Source organism: Lynx rufus, unplaced genomic scaffold (assembly GCF_022079265.1).
Source record: "Lynx rufus isolate CCGP_SWC_20201006 ecotype Redwood Valley unplaced genomic scaffold, mLynRuf1.p SCAF_8, whole genome shotgun sequence".
Lineage (NCBI taxonomy): Eukaryota > Metazoa > Chordata > Mammalia > Carnivora > Felidae > Lynx > Lynx rufus.
In genome coordinates this window covers 66,351,815-66,374,990 of record NW_025814896.1, presented here as the reverse complement: position 1 = coordinate 66,374,990, position 23,176 = coordinate 66,351,815, and the positions used below count along the sequence as shown (strand labels likewise).

The 23,176-nt window shown below is 47.0% G+C and overlaps 1 protein-coding gene and 1 pseudogene across 2 annotated transcripts in view; one reads left to right on the top strand and one right to left on the bottom strand.

Annotated features, from left to right (window-relative positions):
- The window catches only part of ATP6V1E2 (ATPase H+ transporting V1 subunit E2), a 51,789-nt gene that overhangs the window by 18,724 nt on the left and 9,889 nt on the right, over positions 1 to 23,176 (top strand). The window contains exon 2 of one of the 2 annotated variants that reach the window (XM_047068723.1): positions 1,595 to 2,494. The exons of the other annotated variant lie outside the window; for it this stretch is intronic. Coding sequence (XP_046924679.1) covers positions 1,698 to 2,378 — 681 coding nt within the window. The 5' untranslated portion in view covers positions 1,595 to 1,697 and the 3' untranslated portion in view covers positions 2,379 to 2,494. Of the gene's footprint in view, positions 1 to 1,594; positions 2,495 to 23,176 lie in introns of those variants that run through there. 2 annotated transcript variants of the gene reach the window in all.
- On the bottom strand, positions 10,501 to 10,786 carry LOC124503583 (small ubiquitin-related modifier 2-like; annotated as a pseudogene).

Here is a 23,176-nt window from a genome sequence, read left to right as displayed (position 1 = left end):
GTATGGCCACTCCTGCTCTCTTTTGGTTACTATTGGCACAGAATATCTCCTTCCATTCTTTTGTTTTCATCCTATGTGTGTCCTTAAATCTAAAGTGAGTATCTTAAAGACAGCATGTATTTGAATCTTTAAAAAAAAATTTTTTTTTAATGTTTATTTATTTTTGAGAGAGAGAGAGAGTGAACAAGAGAGGAGCAGAGAGAGACAGAGAGACAGAATCCAAAGCAGGCTCCAGGCTCTAGCTGTCAGCACAGAGCCCGACATGGGGCTTGAACCCACAAACCATGAGATCATGACCTGAGCTGAAGTCAGATGCTTAACCAACTGAGCCACCCAGGTGCCCCTTGAATCCTTTTTTAAAAGAAGGTTACCTATTCAGCCACTCTAGGGAGTTTACTCCATTTACATTTAAAGTAATGACTGATAGGGAAGAACATGCTATTGCCATTTTGTTCATTGTTTTCTATATGTCTTGTAGCTTTTTTGCTCCTCTTCCTCTCCTGCTGCCTTCCTTTTTGTTGACTGGTTTTAGTGATGTGTCTTGATTCCTTTCTCATTTTCATTTGTGACCATGGATGTCCATTTCCTTTTTCCAACATTGGGGTGTTTCTTCAAATAAGTTTTCTGTCACTGGAACTCCCATATTGCATATATTGATTCAGTTATCAATATCCCATATGTCCCTTAGGCTTTCTTAAACTGTTTTTTTTAATGTGTATCTCTGACTGGATAATTTCAAATGACCTGTCTTTGAATTTGTTGGTTTATTCTTCTCTAAATTAAGATTGTTGTTGAACTCCTATAGTGAATTTTTCAATTCAGTTACATTCTTTAGCTCCAAAATTTGTTTTGGTTCTTTTAAATATTTTCTATCTCTTTGTTGCTAGTCTTATTCTGTTCATGTATATTTTTTCTGAGCTCATTAAGCATCCCAGGAAGGCTTTTTAAGATGTAGATTGTCAGACCCTATTGATAGAGATTCTAATTCAGTAGTCTGTAGTGGGGCCTAGAAATCTGTTTTTCTGAAAGTTTCCCTAGGTGATTCAAATGTACACTTCCAGTGAAAAGGTGAAAAGACTACCCCCAACCCCTCCCACTCCCAGTTCTCTCCACGATGTCATCATCTGTCTACTAGTATTCTGCTTTTTTGTATTAGTTGAGGGGTCTTGAAACCCTTCTGCCTCTAGACAGCCTTCCTGGATTGAATCCCATCTGACAGTGAGTTTCTTATACTTCTCCCCAGCCCATTCCAGACCAAAATGGACATACACTTCCCATTTCTGTGTTAATTTGGCATTTCATCCCTTCAACTTGCTATTTGAGTCTTAAGCCATCACTGTCTAAAAATCTTCTGGACTAAGCGTACCCTAATTTTCTAATCATTTGATGATGCAAAAGTGTTGAGTGTAGCAGAGGTAGAACTCTGGGAACCTGTGTTCACATCTCTTTTCTTATAGGGTATGATCTTGGACAGGTTGCTTTTCCTTCCTGGGTCTCAGTTTCCTCATCTGTTAAATGAACAGTGATAGATGATCTTCGCAATCCTTCCTTTTGGATTCTGACTCTCTCCTTCCTTCCCTCATGCACTCCATAGCTAAGGAAGTGAAACTCCAAGGTCATTCCTGAAACGCAGTCCTAAATCAAAGGAACCAGAGGGACTGCTGGTTCTCCCTCTGCCTCCCTTTCCAGGAACAACCATGGCTTTGAGTGATGTCGATGTGCAGAAGCAGATTAAGCACATGATGGCTTTCATTGAGCAGGAAGCCAATGAGAAGGCCGAAGAAATAGATGCCAAGTCTGAGGAAGAGTTCAACATTGAGAAAGGACGTCTTGTGCAAACCCAACGACTGAAGATTATGGAGTATTACGAGAAGAAGGAGAAGCAGATAGAGCAGCAGAAGAAGATCCAGATGTCTACCATGAGGAATCAGGCAAGGCTGAAAGTCCTGAGAGCCCGAGATGACCTCATCTCAGAGTTGCTGAGTGATGCAAAGCTGAGACTTAGTGGGATTGTGGCAGATCCAGCAATCTACCAGGAGCTGCTGGATAAGCTAGTGCTTCAGGGTCTGCTCCGACTGCTGGAGCCCGTGGCGATTGTACGCTGCAGGCCACAGGACCTCCTTCTGGTGGAGGCTGCAGTGCAAAAAGCCATCCCTGAATACATGATGGTCTCCCAAAAATGTGTGGAAGTCCAAGTGGATCAAGAGGTGCACCTGGCTACCAACACAGCTGGAGGAGTGGAGGTCTACAGCGGCAATCAGAGAATAAAGGTTTCGAATACCCTAGAAAGCCGACTGGATCTCTTAGCCCAGCAAAAGATGCCTGATATACGAAAGGCTTTGTTTGGAGCCAATGCCAACAGAAAGTTTTTTATATAAGCCTCTGAGAAGGGAAACTCATGTTGAATTGTCCAGCCATAAAAGCCTAAATTATTAGGGCAAAGGAAACTAGTAATGTTTCCTCCTCTTTGCTGCTTTGATAGGATTCTATCTACTTTCACGAAATAGCCTTTGAATGGCTAAAGGCATTGTATTTTGGAATAAAACCTGAAAACGCTTAGAAATCTACTTCTGGTTTATCCATACATACCGCATCTTCTGGTCAGTTCAACAGTCTAGATGGAAGGGAGTGAAGACATCTGCTCTTTAGCTTGTCCTTCAGATGAGATGGGCATGATATTAATGGCTTGTGGGTCTGAGTGCTCTAAAGATTGTCAATATTATCTGAAGTGTGTTTTCCTTCTTTTCCTTCAGCTTTCTGTGCTTCTGTAATTTAATGGGATTTAGAGAGCTTTCTCGTGTGTACAGGGTGTATGAGCAGCATAGTTACACATGGTTCCATGAGCAGAAGAGCCCGGCACTCAGGGTTTAGTGCTCTGTAGCCAAGGCCTTGAAATTCTTAGTTTTGAAGGTGTGTATTACAAGTGAAACCTGATGGGTCTTCGGAGCCTGTGCCAGGGGCTTGGAGCCTTGGCTCATGCCTGGTACCGGCTACTGAAGCCTACCCTCCTCCCTGGATGGGTTCTTGACCACTCACTTCCCAGCTTGCTGGTGCCCTGAGACCCAGCCTCCCCCTCCCTCACCCAGGGAACAGTGCTGCTTTCTGCCTTTGGTGAGGGCTGGTGTGGGCCGGTGTGCATGGAGGGAGGGTCAACGGTGTGTGCATGTTCTGTAAAATCTTAGAGGTGGGCATGATGGTTGCCATTTCTGCCCCAGAATGGCAGATCCATGGCACATTCAGCAAGTGAGTTGGTGAGGGTGAGTCTCTTGCCCACCAGATGCTAAGCACATCCGGGTGTGGAGGTTTAAAGACCCTGGGATTCACCTGTCTGCTGTGGGTTGGGTTGGCCAGTCCACTGTAATGGGAGATGTCTGGCTTAACCTCCCTGACTCCAGCCAGGACATAGCACGTGGACCTGGGGGCTGATGGGAAGATGGACCCAGCAGCTGTCAAGCTTGCTGGGCCAGAGTCTCAGATTGGGAACTTCAGGAGCTTTGAGGGGCTGCACTTGCCCCGGAAAGTCTCCCAGTATCTGATGGAATTCTCCGTCACACAGCTCAGTGCCTGCGGGGGACTTAGGCTCAGCTCTTTGGCCGGCTTGACATATCTTCCAGGAGAAACCAAGAAACACAGATTGTATATGTTGGTGATTCTCCATACACGTATTATGCAATATAAAGATAAATGATAAAATTCATGTTAATGATTTAAAATGTTAATATTTATTGGGGCGCCTGGGTGGCTCACTCGGTCTGTTGGATTTCTGACTTCGGCTCAGGTCATGATCTCCTGTCTGTGAGTTCAAGCCCTGAGTCAGGCTCTGTGCTGACAGCTCGGAGCCTGGAGCTGGCTTCAGATTCTATGTGTCTCTCTCTCTCTGCCCCACCCCACCCTCATGCTCTGTCTCTCTCTCTCTGTCTCTCTGTCTCTCTCTCTCAAAATAAGTAAACATTAAAAAAATAAAATGTTAATATTTATTTACTTAGCCATTAAATAGCAAATAAATACCATGACAAGTCAAAAGAGAGACTACAGAAGAAAAAGCTTTGTATTTTAGGACCTTTAATTGTACTTTTTGAACAAAGGGTATTTTCATTTTGCATTGGGCCCTGTAAATTATGTTGCTAGTTCTGCACGGGTTTATTGATTTACAGTCTAATCTATGCCCAAGTGTGGTTTATGTATTAACATAAAAATTTTTTGAAGAAAAGAATCCCCAAGCAGCTCTGCCAAGGACAGAATTCGGCTTATGTGGTCAGGAACAGAAATGTTTGGAATCTCAAACACAAAGTAGCAGACATTATTAGGAAACAGGGGTGTCTCACGGAGCCTGGGGATAGGAGTGTCTTACGGTCTCAGGAGAGGGCTGGACCTGGGAACCTGAAAGCCATCCGAAATCCTCTAGCCGGCTGTTTTATTTTCTTTCTTGTGGGAGTGACTTTCCCTACTGCACGATTTGAACGGTGGGGTGGACATGCCTCAGAAAATTTACATTCTAAAGTTCGCATGTTGTAGTTCCAGAAACAAACTTACTTCTCTTGGAGCCAATTCCACTTTCCTGAGAGGGGATCTGTTTGGCCCAGTTTAGGTCAAATGTCCACCTTTGGTCCACATGACACCTGGGGCAGTTCTCAGAGGAAAGGGGGTGTCAGCGAGAGAGACTCTGCCAAGGGTATCTTCTGTGTGGGTCTTTTTGAGTTGTGAGTTTAGTCATTTATCGAACATTTTGTGAACGCCAGCAATGAGTTAGGCCCTGTGCTAGGTGCTGACTGTGAAGAATACAGTGTGCGAGTGCCAGCTGAGAGTTGTATAAGAGGTACTGTGAGAATATGGTAATGGGAAGAGAGGGTCACAGAAGGCTTCTGGGGTGCTGCCAGTTGAGCCGAAGTAAGCATTTCAAGCAAAGGGTGGGAGGGAAGCATATGCAAAGGCCCTGAGGTGTGAAAAAGCAAATTGTGTTAGAGGAACTGTGCGTAGTTCAGTGTGGTGAAGTTTGAGGGATGAGGGCAAAGTGACCACGACGAAGCTGGAAAGAGGCACAGAGCCTGATTATGAGGTGCTGTGTGCGTTGCTCAGGAGTTAGGTTAATTCTGGTGGCTGGGTGATGAGCGGTCATTGAAGGACTTTAATTTTTTTTAATGTTTATTTTTGAGACAGAGGGAGACAGAGCGTGAGTGGGGGAGGGACAGAGAGAGAGGGAGACACAGAATCTGAAACAGTCTCCAGGCTCCGAGCTGTCAGCACAGAGGCTGACACGGGGCTCCAACTCAGGAACCGTGAGATCATGATCAGAGCCGAAGTCGGATGCTTAACTGACCCAGGTGCCCCGTGAGGACTTTAAACAGGAGTGAAATCGTGAGAGCTGGACTTTTAAAAGATTACGCTAGCGTCACTGTGTGTGGAAAATACATTGGAGGGATGGAGAGGCTGGAGGCAGGAGCCCTGTTGGGGGTTCTTTACCAGTCCAAGTGAGAGATGATAAATAACCTACGCAGCTCTTTTGTGAGATAGGTCACATTCACTGATATACAGGCTGGAAGAGACTAGAATTAGTGACTTACGTCTTACCACCGCCCTCTGCCCCTCACTCTGTCTGCCAGAAGACTCTTTCACTGGTTCAGGCTTGAGGTGTTCTGGTAGCTTTGCATCATCTTACAGCTTTTTCTTATGAGAATGTTCTTCTCCTCAGAGCCCTCCCCCTCCTGCCATAGCCGTCATGCCAGGCAGGCCCGGCAAAGCATTCCCTTCCCTGTTGCCCAAGCCCTTAGCCGCCTCCCCTCCTGGAAACCCAGACCCCACTCTCTGCTGTAATCCAGGAGTGTCTGAACCCCCTTTGCCCGCCCCAGCTCTGGCCATCCGAGCCGCCTTCAATCCATCAGTGGGGCTCCTGACATTAATTCATCTCCAAAACAACTGACAGGTGGATTTTATGAAGGTTTTGTGCAAAGTTAAGTTGAGGAGTTTAAGTCCCACTTAAAATATCTATGTTTTCCCAAACCTTTCTGTCTCCCGAGGCTGCCAGATACTTTCTCTTTCTCCCCAAACTTCTCCTCCTCAGCCTCTCAACCTTTGGGCTCCAGTCTCCTCCCTCATAACGTCCCCTCAGTGGAACAAAAACCCCGGTGTCTAAGGAGCACTGCTCCCTCACCGTCCCTGGCTGCAAGCACTATGCAGTTCCTGATGGGGACTTTTCATGTATCACCTTTATTTACTCTTAGCTGCTTTTTCTACTCAGCCCATCTTTTTATTTTTATTTTTTAAAAATTTTTTTTAATGTTTATTTATTTTTGAGAGAGACAGAGACAGAATGCGAGTGGGTTGGGGCAGAGAGAGAGGGAGGCACAGAATCTGAAGCAGGCTCCAGGGCTCCGAGCTGTCAGCACAGAGCCTGACGTGGGGCTCGAACTCATGAGATCATGACCTGACCCGAAGTCGGATGCTCAACCGACTGAGCCACCCAGGCGCCCCAGCCCATCTTTTTAGACATAGCTCCTTATGGGCAGGGGCAGCGTCTTGATTCTTTTTTCTTCCCGTTTCCTGCTCCCTTGTTAGTTAGTGCTGACCTTGGGTGTGGTTGTAGTAGATTCTGAACAGACTTTGGGGTTGTTATACTCTTTCCCCACCTGGCTCTGGTTTCTGGATGGAGGCCTCCAGAGTCTTTCTCCTCTTCAACCCATAGATTGTGCTGTAGAAAGAGGCAAGTGTGTGAGATGGGGGCCAGGGGAAGAGTGCCAGGACTGTAATCCAGGACCGGTGCTTGACAAGAACATCCTTCTGTACTGTGCCCTCCTCCTCCCCTGGGAGGCTGCAGGTGGGCGGAGCCTGAGCTCAAGCAGGACAGTCCCCTGCCTCACTTCAGTCGGGCTTGGTTACCTTCTGGACAAACCTGTGGGTTTATTGCATCCCTTCCCTCCCAGATGGGAGGAACTTTGCTTTGGACCTGAGTGCAAAGGTAGGGGTTGTGGAGGGGGTCCTCCCCAGGGACCTCAACCATGGGAGAGGCAAACCTTAGCCTTCAACACTGGCCTTGACCTGTGGGTTGAACTGCATTCTGACAGCTGTGCTCGTGCAGGAGTCTTTGCTTTAGAAATGCTTGCACTGGGCACTTTTGGTTAGTTGGCCGGTATAAATGTACACACATTCTTTATTATGGTAACTGTCCTACCCTCAAGAAGACGTGTGTAAGCTCCTCAGTCCCTTTGAGCCAAAAGGAGCAAACTGTTACAACCACAGGCAGGCGCAACCCTTCCCCACCGCTCTCCTCATTAACACTTCCTTCTGAGGTGCAAGGGAAACTGTTTGCCGCTGATGCAGACAGAGGCTGTGCTTATGGGGAGGCTGCCTCTGCAGGCTCATTCCCTACTGGGGGGTGGCTAGGGGGGTCTGAACATCTACCGTAGCCAGGCCCTGCCCCTCCCTGAGGCCTCTGCCCCAGGGACCCAGGAATCCTGTTGGCAGGGGTAGTTTGGTGGAAGGAGAACATAGATTTAATTTTCCAATTTTGAGTTACCTGCAAAGGCAGAAATGGAGGGGATGTTTGAGCGTGTGCTAGAACCTCAGAGGAGTAAAACCTCAGAGGAGACCAGGAAAGCAGACCAGCAGATTAGAAAGTGCTGCAGGGGGGGTGCCTGGGTGGCTCAGTCAGTTAAGCATCCTACTCTTGGTTTTGGCTCAGGTTATGTATGATCTCACAGTTCATGAGATCGAGCCCCCCATCGGGCTCCACACTGACAATGTGGAGCCTGCCTGGGATTCTCCCCCTCTCTCCCCCTCTTTCTCTCCCCCTCCCCTGCTCTTTCTCTCTCTTTCTCTCTCTCTTTCTCTCTCTCTCTGTCTTTCAACATAAATAAATAAACTTAAAAAAGAAAATGCTGCAGGGCTTCCTGTTTCTGGGGTCCCAGGACCCCCAGAAGTGGGTCATCAGATCTATTCTGGGCCAACCACAACTCCCCACGCCTCTGGGGAGCAGGTGCAGCCCTTTGCTGAGTTCTCTGGGGGAAATTGCTTAGGGCTTTGCCCCCTTCCTCTGCACTCCTCTGTATCCTTCCCTGTGCCCTCTCAGTCCATTACCTCATCTCTGAAATCATGCCTGTTATTGATAGCACTGGGAAAGGATCGAGTCTTTCCTCCCACCCCACCTTCCTAAACTCGATTCCAAAGCATGATAAACCTTTGCTGTCAGAGCACCCCATGCTTTCCCATACAATCCCACAGCTCATCCAGTGGCCTTTTCTGAAGGACAGCATCCCTTTCACTGGAAGGCTTCTCACTGCAGGCACAGCCAAAGGGGTCCCAGCTGCAAGAGAGAGTCCTGGCAGACCCTCGGCCCGGATCACCACACCCTCCCCCACACCCTGGAATGATGTTTTGTCACTGGGAGATGAGCCCACAGAGGGTTTGACTCATCCTGGCTGCTACCAAGCCTGAATGGATTCGTGTCCTAGTGCTTACAGAAGATTTAGAACTCGAAGGGATTGAGAGAGCCAAATGCTCCTTTGAATCTGAAGCTTAGAGGAAGCAAGGAAGCAGTCCAGAGTCATAATCAGCTGATAAGACTCCTGGGACTGCAAAGAAGACACCTGAAAAGACAAGGTTGTTGTCATTCATTTTATGATAAACTTGCTGTACAGATCGTCCAGAACATTGACTCCAGACAAACATGTTAGCAAACACATGGCCATGGCTGATTCCTTGGAGAATCTTTCATTTCTCCTTCCCAGGGTGTCCTGACCTCAGGGCTCAGTCACAGTGAAGGCCCACAGAGAAGGGGTACCTGTGGGTGACTGCACAAGGGATGTAACTTGAGGGGGACCCAGGGAAAGACTGGAGGCCTGGGGAGGCATGTTGGAGATCAGAGTGGGGGGAAGCGGGGACCATCACACAGCACTTAGCCCAGACCTGGCACATGGCAGGTGTTAGTGGACCTCCGTGGAAGCAAGAAGGGGAAGGGGGGAGGGAGGAGGGAAGAGAGGAAAAAGTAGAAGCATGACGCGTTGGTGCTCAACTGCAAAAGGCAAAGGAAAGTGAGTATTTGAAGATTCTCATTTTTCTCCGTTTGGCATTTGAGTCCTGGGTTTTCTTTCAGTCAATTGAATTCAAATAAGCAGACATCATATTCATTCATTCATTCATTCATTCATCCATTTCACAAATATTTACTGAATGGTACCAAATGTCAGGCGCTGTGCCAGGCAGCGCGTCCCTTGCAGTTAACGCCCAGCTTTCACAAAGGAACGTTCTAATGTGGGTGGCCTGGCCACCAGTGGGAGGGGTCAGGGCTGGGGAGGGGACCCCAAACAAGCAGACAGCTGGTGCTTTCGGGGTGATCTAAGTGCCATAAAGAAGTCAAGGGTTTTGGACAGTGAGGCCTTCAGTGACCCCTGCTCAGGTAGGGTCCTGGGTACCTAGAGCAGGGGAAGCAGTCAGCCATTCCCATCCATACGGGGAGGGTGGGCAAAAGGGAAGGACATTAGGAGCAGAAGGAGCTACAAGTATAAGGCACCAGCCACATACAGCTCTCCCGGTTTGAGGAGCAGAGAGGAGGTCAGTGGGGCTTTACTAAGTGAGTGATGGCAAGAGAGAAGGGTCAGTGTCCCATCATACTGGGTCTCGTGGGTGGCATGTAAGGAATTTGGGCTTATTCTAAGTACAATGGGGAGTCATTCAGGGCTCGCAAGCATGGAAGACACACAACCTCATTTTTTTTTTTTAAACAAGAAGTTTATTTACACCTCAAGACACTTGAAGGGAAACTACCCAGGATTTATTTCTTTTAGAATAATTTATCCCTACTTAAAGATGGGTTGCCCCACATGTAATGGCTATGTGCAAAAAAATTATAAAAAATTATAATTTATGAAATTTAGAAAATTACAAAGTTGCCTTGGTTTTACAATGACAAATGAAAAACATTAAAATTCTCCAATCAAAGAATTCTTACGTTGTTAAACAATGAGAACAAAATAACTTCCTAGGATGTAAAGGCATGAGCTGAATGAGCATGGAAAAGGGGGCTATTTTCATAGAATCAGTATTTTTCCCCATCTTATCCCCATTTGATGTTAATCACAACATACCACTGGCCATTTAGTTAAAAAAAAAAAAAACATAATATGCTTGAGCCACCTAAGTGGCTCAGTCGGTTAAGCGTCCGACTTTGGCTCAGGTCATGATTTTGTGGTTCGTGGGTTCAAGCTGCTTCGAATTCTGTGTCTCCCTCTCTCTCTGCCCCTCCCCTGCTTGCACTCTGTCCCTCTCTCAAAAATAAATGAACATTGAAAAAATAAATAAGTAAACGTTAAAAAATGTTTAAACACGCAATATGCTCTTGTACGTGCACACTTTATGTCCAATAGAGGAATGGAGAGGGGAAAATGGAAGAATAGAGAAAACTATACTGTAGGAGTCAGGATGTGGTGGATCCAAATTGCAGTTTTTAATTGAGAATGTCTTCTTGGTCTGGAGGGACAGAGTTCTGGAGTAAAGTGGCAGTTTCCCTTTTTAGTAGACCCCTCCTGTCTGCTGCTGGGACACATCAGTTGTATTTCCATCCCCCATTTCCAAGTGCGAAGGTCTGTCCGTTTCACTGATTGGTTGCCTGTCAAATTGTAATCTGAGCTGCCTCATTGACAAACCTTGTGTGTCATTGACGAAAGCTTTCATTGGTGTACTAAGTGCTGTATGCCTCTTAATCCTATAGAGCACCACAGTACCATCCTGCCCACTGCCTTCAAATGTGATGGTTGCTCTCAGTCGTGACGCCTTCCTTGGGCTTTTCCTCAGCCATGGGGAGGCTGGCGCGTCCTCTGCTGCTGTTTCACAGAACAGGTACCAGGTTTGCAGCAAAGGAGCACACAAACAGCACCAGAAGCAGCAGAAGCAGGACATGAGCTCATTTTACCGTGTAAGATGCACCAGCTTCTCTGTTAGATCCCCGGAACGGCACTTGCCTCTCCTTCTTTGCTCAAAAGAAACCGCATGGACCCCGTAGAAATAGGAAAGCAAATATCCAGTCATCAGCCAGCTCAGACAGATGGACAGGTCTCTTTCTGGGCAACACTTCCCTGGGTGCCCTATGGCATTCGGGGTCAATGACTTACAGAAAGTACCTTTAACGTCACCTTTGTGTTGAGTAGTTGGAACTTACATGCACTGTTTGTACAAATCATCTATCCAATCTCCCATCTCCTTTTTTCCTTATTAAGGACACTTCCCTGCCATCGGAACTGCTCAACCTGGGCTTAGCTCCACTTCTTAGCACTTTGTGCCCTTAGTATACCTATGGAATCATACAGTTTTCTCTTGGCTCTTTACGGCATGTCTTTCTGGACCACTCAAACCCTGCCTCTTCCTGACTCCTCCTGCCTTCTAGAAACTTTCCTCACTGGGCTCTGGAATTCTTGGACTTGGACACACCCCTGGACTCTCAGTCCATTGGTTTGTTTCATGTATTTTGAAGGTTGGGTTTGTTTTCCTGGAGAGGGAGCCGCCCCCACCCCTGTGACTTCCCAGATTTTTCTCACCTTGAGCCATGAGGGTTACTGACCCCCAGTGGGATGGAATTAGGGATAGGGTACTGGCTCTGGCCCTATAAGAAAAGAAAGATCTGGTAAGCAAGTATGACACTGGGCATATCTTAAATGAATGAAGCCTGGCTCTGCAGAATCATAGACTGGTCTTCCACTGATTCCCTTGGGCTTTGGATTGGACTCACCCCTACTCTCCCTGACAATTGTGTAATCCTGGCAGGTCATATCTCCATCTGTTAAGTGAAGAATGACGGCCTGATGACCAAGTTCCCTGGGACCCCTGAAACTCCCAGCTTCCCACTGCTGGCCTCACCCACTATTGCTGACTCTTGACGTCCTTTGATCTCTCTTTCCAGGCTTCCTTCTCGTGCCTACCTGGTTCAACACATGCTAGCCTCTGGGGTCCTTGCCCCTCTTATGGGGGCCATGAGCAGGGCTATACCCTACAGGGGATGGGGGAGGTTAAACTACAAATCTGCTGGCCTCTTTCCAGCCAAGGGCAAGGCATGTTTCCAAGGAGTCTGCATATGGGGCCAAGGCTGGCTGGGTGTGGGTGGAGGTGTGGGTGCAGGGGTTTGGAGAGTGGTGGGAGAAAGCCTTAGGCCCTAGGCAGCCCCACTCTGGATGCACAGAACATCAACAGGGCATGTTTCCTGCCTCCAGGCTCTCACCCATTGGAGAGAATCCAGATTTGGATCTCAGTTTGGGGTCTTAATAATAGTGGTTTCTATTCTCTAGGCAACACTATGCAGTCCTTACACAAAAGAATCCGTGTTGTTTATAGGCCAGAGCCCTCGGGAGGGAGCCCAGGCCTGGGTTCTAGTTCCATTCATTTGCTAGGTTAGCAAAGTAACTCACCTTCTCTATGCCCTAATTTTCCTAACAGTAGAAAGGGGGGAAATGCCTATTCTCATTGGGGTGTTTTGGCAATGAAATGCAATAAAACAGAAAGGCAAAAGAGATGCCCATGTGATCCATGCTAATTTTGATAAATGAGCCTTAACCCAATGAAAATTTTTTTAATTTACTTTTGTTTTTAATGTTTATTTCATTTTGACAGAGAGAGAGAGAGAGAGAGAGAGAGCGTGAGCAGGGGAGGGGCAGAGAGGGAGGGAGACAGAATCCTAAGCAGGCTCCAGGCTCTGAGCTGTCAGCACAGAGCCCGACGTGGGGCTCAAACTCACAAACGTGAGATCATGACCTGAGCCGAAGTCAGACACTCAACCGACTGAGCCACCCAGGTGCCCCTGAAAATTTTATTATACAAGAAATAGAAAAACATTATGGAAGTCAAAAACGTTCTATAAATCATATATAATTTTACCATCCTGATAGTGATTTTTTTTATTTTCAGATTTCACAATGATATTTCAAATAATTATGCATGATATGCCTACCATTTTGCACCTCCCATGTGGAATCATTTGGTCTGTGTAAACTTCACCTTCAATGCCTGCAAATTATTGCACCTAGTATGTTTTATAATTGATTGTATCTATTCAAACAGTAATTGACATTTGAGTTACCTTGAGTTTTCATTATAATAAATGATGCTGCAATTAGCACACGGCTTTTTAGTAGAATCAATCTGTATGTAACATTTTGTCTACTTGTCAAATTAATATACACATTGTAGAAAAATTTAAAGATCCAGAGTAGTATAAAGAAATTTAAATCACAGGTAATTGTACCACCGAGAGATAGCATTGTGAAAATGTGGAGTCTGTCCTTCCATTATTTTTCTATGCATAGCTTGTGGGGGGGGGCACATGTGTGTACATGTGTGATCTATTGGTGCATGTGCAGTGTTTCATCCTGATTTCTTACTACTGTGGAAGGTAGTTAAGAGCATGGGAGTTAAGAGGCTGGACCCTGGGTTCAGATTCCCTGAGTTCAAATCCTGTTTCTGCCACTTAGCCCTTTGGATAAACTCTAAGCCTCAAGTCTCACCCTTTATTTGCTAGTCAACCTTACATAAGTTCCTCCTGGAGGACAGTTTTTAGAAGAAAGATAATAATAGAATCTGTCTCCTATGGTTGTAAGAATCTATCTATACAAATCATTTGGCAGGAACATCTGGCACGTGTAAGTGCAACAAATATTCCTTATGGTCATTTTTTTCGTGCATTTTCCATGTCATGAAAAATTCTTGAAAATCACCATTTTAAACACCTGCCTGATTATTATTCTTTTATACTCTAATCTATTCAAGTTCATCATACACATTTTTTAGTTTCTATAACAAGTCAGCGATTTTTGTGTACCTAAACCTTTGCCCAATTTAGATTATTTCCTTAGTCAAGCATCCTAGAACTGGAATTAATGGGTTAAGTACGATGATTTTTAAACATCTCTTTACTACCTATGTCAAATTGCTTTGGCATAAAAGATTTTAAAGAACAGGGCTTAAGCCTGGTTTTCAAACTGCAGCAGCAAGAAGTGCAGTCTTGGATTCTTTTTTCCTACTCCCCTCCTTTATTTCTTCCCCAGTCCTTAAATCCTAGCATTTGAAGCCATACCATTCAGGATCCTAGACTTTTGACACGGTCCCTTGGTGTGAAAGGGGCCAGCGCTAGCGAGAGGGAGGAGGGAGAGATAACCCTTTTGAAAGTCACACGCCCCGACGGTCCTTGTAAGAGTACCGAAGAGATAGAAACGGCGGCGGTCACGTGACCTGAGCATGCCCTCATAGCTCCCCGCGCCCACCGGTGGCGGGAAGGGGAGGGCGTTGTCATCACCCCTACTTGGCGGGTTACCTAAACGAGCCCTGGGGGATTTGGGAACCCTCCTTGGTTCCCTGGGCGCGAAGAAGAGGCACGCTAGGAAGCCCTTGTGTAATCGTTGGTCAGTGACAAGCTGTCACCCCACGATTAGCTGAAAGCAACTGGATGCCCAGTTCTGGGTGCAGGCAAGTCTCGGTGGCAGGGGAGGTACACATTTCATCTCGCTTAGTTCTTATTATCCCCATGTTACTGGAGACCCAGATGAGAAAACTCACGGCGGAGCTGGGAGTGAGGACAAGCCCAGAGTCACGGAGACCTGGAGCAAGCAGCGGGTGGCAAGCGCGCGCCGGGGGTGCCCAGCCAGCGTGGGCGTGGGTTCCGGGGGGGCAGCTCTGGGGGGTTCCGGGCTCCTGGAGGAAAGGAGCGGTGGAGGCAGCGGGGGGCAAACCAGGAGAGAGCTCTCACCGACCTGACGGGACATCTGTAGTGGAGAGACTGAGATTTTAGAGGAACGCTTAAAAAACAAAACAAAACAAAAAAGACAGGAGGGAAGTATTGATTGGATGAAGGGAGATGTCCTTGGTCCATTTCCCACTAACCGAGCACCAGGGAGAGAGCCCCCCAGCTTTGAGGGTGCCCTCAATTCCCCCAGGATTTAGGAGCATATTCAAACTTGTTGGTTTTCATTCATTCTAGGCACCCATTCTTTGCCAGCAAGAGCCACGCTTGTGGGCCCGTGGGGGCCCTAAAGCTTTTTCTGGCAGACTCCTAAAAGGATTGTGAAAATCTAGGTACCACCCCTTGCACATTTGTGGGAGCAAACATTCAATTTTTTTTCATGGTATAGTTACATAAGGTGTGCTCTCCGGTGTGTGCACTAAAAAATAAAACTATCTTAGAACTCTGAAAAATATCTCCAAATGAAATACTATGGTGATTGACTATCCACCACCATCCTTTTAAAAGAATTTGTGAAGTTCTTAACAGTAGGGAAAATGTCACCTTTCTTTTTTTCTTTGAGTTTATATTTTCATTCTACTTCCCCTCCAGAATTTTATCCTCCTATATTTTTATGATTGAATGACTTTTATGTATCACCTTATCATACTTCTCTCCTAAAACTATGTATATAAAATGAATTAATTTTTTAAATTTCCTGTGACCATAGATTCTAAATATTAGAGAATATTCTATCTGGGTTTGTACCATGACAACTAGTGAACAATTAATCAAAACAAATGCTATTAGGAATTTTAATAGATTCTAAGGAAGCATAAAAAAAAGCTTAATTGGAAATACATTTCTTAAAGAGATGAAGCTTTTTTTCCTGCCCCAATTAGTTCATATATCCATGGATGAATATTACTCATTGCTAGATGAAGTCAGGGTTCAGCAGTAATTCTATTTGTGTGTGTGTGTGTGTGTGTGTGTGTGTGTGTGTGTGTGTTTTAATAGATGCAAGTGCTGACCTCAGAAACCTTTTCACAGAAGTACAAAGGAATATAAGGAGTTTTGTTACAGCAATGTCAATCAATTTTATAAATTCCTTTTGAGTTATATGTCAAAGATCATGTGGGTGGGTCATTGAAAATCTATCAGCTGACAATGAGAAGAGATTCTCCTTCACTTTGAATGAAAGCAGAGAATTGGAAGCTCTTTGTTGATTTACCTAGTCATTAGTCATTCCTTTCCTCAACACGGATACCAGGATTCAGATTGAAGCTTCCTTGCACCATCCATTTTTTCCCCAAGTCAGTGCACCATGGTAACATTTGGGATGGGTGAGAAGAATGCCTTTCTTTTGAGAAGTGGCAGAAGGGTGATTATGAAATGGGAAGTGGGAGGGGAACCAGCAGCATCCCTGGACTGTGACCTCAGTGACCTCTGTGCGCCCAGGCAGCACACCCGAGGGGGAGGAGTGTGTGGAAGCTGAAGGCTCACCCTGTGAGGCTCTTACAATGACCCACGCCAAAATATGTGCCCTGTGACCATCTTCGTGTACCTCCAAGAGCACTGTACCCTGGTTTCTCCTGGCCCACTGCTGGCTGGATGGGCAGAGAAAGGGAAGTGATGGGGCAAGGGATTTCTGGAGGTTCTGAATGTCTCTTTGCAGGAGGGGAGGTACTTGTGGGCAGAGGTTCCTCCCTGAGGAGTGGTTGCCTAACTGCAGGGCCTTTCCATGGAGGGGTGGCAGCGGCAGTGATCCCAACCCACACACTGGCTGCGGTCTGACTCCAGGTCCAGGCTCTTCTCTCAGAGCTTTCCTTCTCCTTTGGGTTCAGCCTACTTTGAGCTCTTGAAAGAACTTCTGGTCATTCTTCCATGCAGGGCCCCCTGCAGGGCAGGGCGGGGTCCCCACAGACCAGAGTGGAGAAGTGCAGTGGCCAACCAGGGCCAGAGAAAACTAGAGCCCCTGATGGAGTGGGGGCTACTTCACTGGCTTGCCTCTCCTCTCCATCCCAAGGCATGCTCGTTTGCAGGGCCTTGGCTGGCCTCTGTGGCGCTTGTGTGTCATTAGAAAAAGGGCCCCCTCTGGACAGATCCAGCATCATGAGCCTATGAGGTGGGGAACACAAGATACCTTTGTACTAGGAAAAAGTCTCCCTTTCCTCTGGGCTGACACAGCCCGGTGCCCAGGGGCCTGGCTTGGCTGGGGGAGGGTGGGCTGCATTTCACCTCCCACTTGTCCCCTCAGCTGGGCACTTTGGGCATTGCACACACACCTGCATGGCCATGTGGGGTACGCTCTTGCCTCTGAGCACACTGTTTCTCCTACCTGGAATCCTCCCCATTCCTTTGTGGCCCAGTTCAGATGCCACTTCCTCCTCCTAGAGCCAAGCTCCTCTGGCCCACTCTCATCTCCCCCTCCTCTGGCTTCCTGTGATGTCTTCAGTCTATAGACTGAAGTTAATCCTACGGAGAGATGATGGGCCGGGATTTACATTAGAACGGCAGTTCTCAACTGGGGACAATTTTGACCCTCCCCCAGGGGATATTTGGTGAGGTCTGAAGACATTTATTGCTGTCACAACTAAAATGGGGAGCCTGTTACTGGCATCTAGTGGGTAGAGGCCAGTGATGCTCTTAAATAACCTACAATGGGCTGGACAGCTCCCTACCTCTGACCCCCCCAGCAAGCGAAGAATTATCTGGCTCAAAATGTCAACAGTGGCCAGAAGAAACTCTGGACAAGATGATCTCTAGTCTTGAGAACACTTCGTGTCACACCCTAAATTATATTGTTGGTATTTTGATATTGTTTTAGTGATTTTAGTGTCAGTGTTATTTCCTCAACCAGGTGGCCTCTTCTTGGAGGACAGAAACCATATATCTTTGCAGGTCCAACCTCAAGGGCATTCACATAGGATCCCCCAGGGTTTTCAGCCATCAGAAAGATATAGAAAAAAGATGAATGAATACTCTCTGGCCTGCCCCAGCCCTGCCCTCTGATGTTTCTCGTGAGCTTCTGCTATTATTCCTTGCTGGAACCCTATTACATCATATCTTAAAAATCAAGAACAAAAACAAAAAAGAAAGAGAGCCAGACGGACACGGGAGTCCTCAGTATGGCTCACGGAGCCTCCCCAGCTTCCGACCGCACCTTACTAAGGGCCTGAGCCGTAAGCTCAGGTGAAAGACGTTGAGAGGCGACTTTAAATTTCCAGGTTGTAGGCAGCCACACGTCAGCTTTCTCTTCAGCCTGGAGCAAGGGATCTATCAACTGTGTCTCCCAAATTGATAAATGCAGTCTGGGAATACCCCACACCAGGATTCATGAGAAAGAAAAGCTCTAAAAGATTTTTTTCCCCTTAAACGTAGCATCTCCCAGCAGGCCAGATCTTTCTATTTGTGGGGTCCAGTGCCAGAGGACAAATGCAGGTACACAAACTATATATTTAAATATCTTACAACAATAAAGCAAGCCAACAATTGTTAAATGTTCAAAACTCTTATCTTGAAAAATATGTCTTCATACTGACCTGGAAGATCAAGTTTGAGTTGAGAATTCTCAGACTCCTCAGATCACCATACTGGAACAGGACCCCCAACCCCCTACTCATGGCCCATGGCCTGTGCCACTTCTCTTCTCACTCCTAGCTTGTCTCACCATTTGAGGGGCCTGATATGGGCATTCCAGCCTATGTATCCACATTCTAAACATACCCCTTGTATGCTTACCCCCAATTCAGTCTACCCTGGGAAGATGGACCTGGGGCACAGGACTGCAGGATCTAAAAAAAGGTTTGGGGCCTTTTGGGCAAGGAATTTCTGGGTCCTGTATACCCAGGTTATGGTCTAGGTCTAAGGTGTGAGTGTGGTGGATATGTCCACTCGACCCCACAGGCTCCTTACCCCAGGGGGAGGGATGAGCCAGAGTGGAGCCTTCTTAAGGTGCCAGCCCAGAGCACTTTGGGTCTAAGGGAAGAAATGACTCCCCAGGTAGCAGCAGCTGCAAGATGTGCCCTGGGCCTTCTGGAGGCTGCCCCCCTCCCCACTCTCACCCCCGCCATACACTGACTGGATAGGAATTTCAAGACCTTTTTTGGGTAACAGCTTTATCGAGATATAATTCATATACCATACAATTCACCCACTTAAAGTGTAGAATTCAATGGTTTTTTGTATATTCAGAGTTGGGTAACCATCGCCACAATCAATTTTGGAACATTTCATCACCCCAAAAGAGACCCTGCATCTCACCCTAATTCCCTTATTCCCCCAACCCTAAGCTGCTTTCTTCCTATAGATTTGCCTATTCTGGACATTTCATATAAATGGAATCATACAACATGTGGTCCTTGGTGATTGGCTTCTTTCACTTCAGCATAGTATTTTCAAGGTTCATTCATGTCATACCATGTGTTAGTGCTTTATTCCTTTTGTCACCAGATAATATTCCATTTTACAGATATCCCATGTTTTAGTTATCCACCCACCAGTTGATGGACATTTGGGTTGCTCCAGACCTTTCACAGTCTTTTCCTGGATCCTCTTGTGAGGGCTCTGTATGTTGGTAGTGCACAGCCTATGCTTGCCCGGTGGGTGGGGGGTGGGTGGAGGGAGCTTCCCCCAGGAGGTCCCCTCACAGTGAGGCTCCGCAGCCATTTCCCCTGGCCCTGTCACCAGTCCCTCAACCCCTCATAGTGCCAGAGCAGGGCTGTCTTCCCTCAAGAAGTGGGGAGATGGCTCCCTTTCCTGCTGAGGTTGCGCACGTGAGAATTCCACCTCTCTCCACGTCTCCTAGACTCCCTGGTTTAGGTTCATCTCCACATCTTTCTCCACAGGACAGGCTGGCAAGAGTTGCCATATTTCCAACTCATACAATCCTCCTTTATTTAGCCAAACGGGAAAGCCTTTACATGACTCAAAACACTTGGCTCCAAGTGACAGACACCCAATTCAAATCAATGTTAAAAGCAACTGAAAAGGTTAGGGATGTTTCTCATTTTTGGAAGATCTAGGGGCTCAAATCATGCCAACAAGGACTCACTTTATTCTCTCTCCTCCTCCTCCTTCCCACCTGTCTCCCTGTCAGTGTCTCCTTATCTCTTCTTGGCTCTACTCTTCTCTTTGTAGTCTTTATTCTCAGGCAGGCTTTCCCCTAATGGAACAAGATGGCCACCAGCTGCTCTGGACATACGGTCTACTCGCTCAGAGCTTATCTTCCCAGGACCTCTAGCAAAAGTCCCAGGTTTGAGACTCCTTGGTCAGGCTTGGGTCATGTGTCCACACATGAACTAATCATTTGGAGCAGGAGGTGGAAAGCTCTGATTGGCTGGTCTGGGTCTTAGGCCCACCCTTGATTGGAAATCAGTTCACCTGTACCTCATGGACTAAGCTTAGGGAATAGGGAGCGCTCCAAAAGAAAATCAAGGGGAAATAAATGCTGGATATGCACAGCAGATATCACTGGAAACCATCCTATGAACTGGCCTATCTGGGGTCGGCCACATGAGTTTATCATACATGTTCAAATATGTCTGAACCTACTGGTAGACATGCCTAGGCTGAAGTAGAAACCCCTGCTCCATGTGATAGACTAATTCCTTATGAGATTCTAGAAATTGATATCCAGGATGTTAGCCTTCCTAATGAGGGTTTGTAATTGAACATGAACAAATCCTTATCCAAGAAATTTTGCCCTGTTGGTGGAATTATAGGCTTTATGGCAGGACAATGGAGAACCTATTGTTAATTCAAGAGGCCTTTTGGAGACCCAGGGGCACAGTAAGTAGATACTGGTCCATCCTCCCCATGTTTTGAATCTAAATGTCCTGGATGTAATTTCATAGTAATTTATCTGTGCCAGTGATGAGCAGAATCAGGTGGGGGAGGGACCAGAGGAGAGTCACAGACAAGGAGCCTGGGTGGAGAGGAGAGAGCTGGTTGTAGGCAGCAGCACAACATAGCTCTTCTCTCAGATCCCCCTCACTCTTTCTCCCCCTTTCCTTATTCCTCTGTCACCATGACAACTAATGATGCTCCCTCATCCTCGTCCCCTCTCTGGCTGGCTCTGGTCCCCAGGCCCCACCACTCTGTCTGACCAACCTCACAGAGCCTTTGCCAGCCTCCTTCCACATCACTCAGCCTGGTACCCAGCCTAGCCCTCCACCCCCAATACACTCTCCTGTCTCATTTACCTGCTTCCAGGCCCCTGCCCTGCCCCTGCTTTAATCCTGATCCAGGCTTGAGCCAAATTCCCATCTTCCTTCAAGAAGGTGTATGGAAATTAGATTTTTGCCACTCTAACTGGATTTGAAATGCATTAAGAGATCTGTCTCTTGAAACACCTCAAGGTGAGGCAGTTGTGGAGAAGGATCCCTTACTGCTGCTTCCGTGCTTAAACACTGCTGGAGTGAATCACATTCTATTTTTGTACTAGGAAAGCTTTCTGTTTCAAGAAATCCCCCAGCAGGTCTCTGAGTGAAACAGAGACTGTATCATAAGGGAAATCACATCTCAAGTTCAGAGATTGTGAGCCAGTGGGCCTGGCCCACAGACTTTTGCTAGGTCCATAGTATGACAAGCAAAACAAAACAAAACAAAAAAACACAAACCAACAGTTCAAAATCAGCAGGTATTACATTAAAAAAAAAAAAAAAAAAAAAAAGACTGGATTCCTGGCTGTTCTTGACCTGGACAGGGACCCAGCATCTTTACATGGTGAAAATGGGGGTGGGGGGAGGGGAGTAGGGGCTGCTTCAGTTGCACTGGCTCATCATTTCCTGTTAGCCACACATCTGACCAATTTCTCTGTTTTGCCTGCTCCACCTGGGCCCTCTGGGCACCCCAGCTTTTGATTCCTGCCCTAGCTGATTTGTTTTGAGAATCAGGATTGTTCTGCACTGTGTGGTTTGCTTAGGGCAGTTATCTGGAGTTCCTCTGAAGGTAGCCTGATATCAGCTTTCTACACTTTGCTGTGTTTCCAGGGTCTTCCAGTCAAAGCTCATCACTTTCTAGGAACCCACTCAGGCAAGTTCTGATGTGGGCTGGGTGGGAGAGTTGTGGCAGGCGCTTTGTGTTTGTGAGGATATAGAAATCACCCAGAAATGAAAGTCAGTGAGAGTAAACCCTAAGATTCCTCTCTGGGTCTGACCACCTCCCTCTTCTTTTACACACCTGTCATGGTACCCTGTTCTTAACAGAGCCAGGCATGGCTGATTCAAGAGGGAAGACTCCCAGGCCAGCTACAGACTCTCACGTGATTTGAGGGATCCAGTAGAGGATGTTGGGTGGGGTCCAGAGGCGGCTCTCCAGGGCTTTGAGTGCGGATCTCCCACTCCCCTCCCAAGAAAATGGTGGGTATGTGTGGAACAGGTGGGCCAGTGAGTGAGGACTTACATCCTCGTCCCCTCTCAAAGAAAGACAGTTCCCTCCACAGCCTTTGGTGGGAGGAAAGGAGACACTGGGTAGAACAGAAAGGTAGCTTTTTAAGCCAATAGCTTTGAAGCTGCTACCCCTAGATATACATATTTGGAGGGACCCAGTGGGTCTGCGCAAGATGATTGGAAATACACAGTACTCTTCATATATGTTATCAAAGAAGCTCTGAATCTTCATCCACAAACCCAAATGGACAAGACATAGATTTGCTCTTTTTAAATCAATTTTTAGCTCCTTCTCCTTGCCACACTTGGTCTCTGCCACCTTCTGGCTGAGTAAGCTCAGGCAAATCCTGAACCTCCCTGAGTGGGTTTTCCCATATGCAGAGTGGGGATGGGAATAGTGCTCCCTGGGGAGTGGCCTCGGATGAAATAGACACAGAGCACACTGGACAGGGCAGAATGCCCAGTGGGTATTGAGTAAGTGTGTGCCCCCCTCTCCAGACGCCTTCACACAATGCTTTAGCTCTCCCAGCTTGTCTCAGGTTGTCTATTGCAGCCTTTTGTTCAGTGGATTGTTCATTTTTTTGGTAAGCACTGTTAAGTCCCCAGGTATTAGGTATTAGCCTCTCTGGCAACTTGGCCAGGGTTATTGGAGAAGAGCTGCTCTGTGTTTGAGAGCCCCCCCCCCCCCCCCTGCGTGCACGGGCCCTTCCTGGCGTGGAGAGTAGCTCCCTGAAACACCCTGCCCACCCCCCCCCCCACCTTCTCATCCGGGGTCGCCTTGCTCAGCACTTTCTCCAGGGCTTCCTGGTGGCTGGCTTCCAATGCCTGCTCTCTGCACCAGGACCCTACAATGGCTCCTTTGATGAAAAGTTTGAGGGAAAAGGACTGTGTCATTTGATACAGTGAAGCTCATAGGGGTAAAAAATGGAGCTTTTTTTTCTCCTGTTTTGGGATTTTTGAGTCCAGAGAAAAATGATTAGTTGAGTGGGGCTGGGGGCAGAGGCCAAGAGGGGGAAATGCCCTGGAGGAAGACTTGGAGAGCCTGAGGTTTCTTGAGTCCTGTGATTAGCAGCTGCTAGCCTGGAGCTTCCTCCTG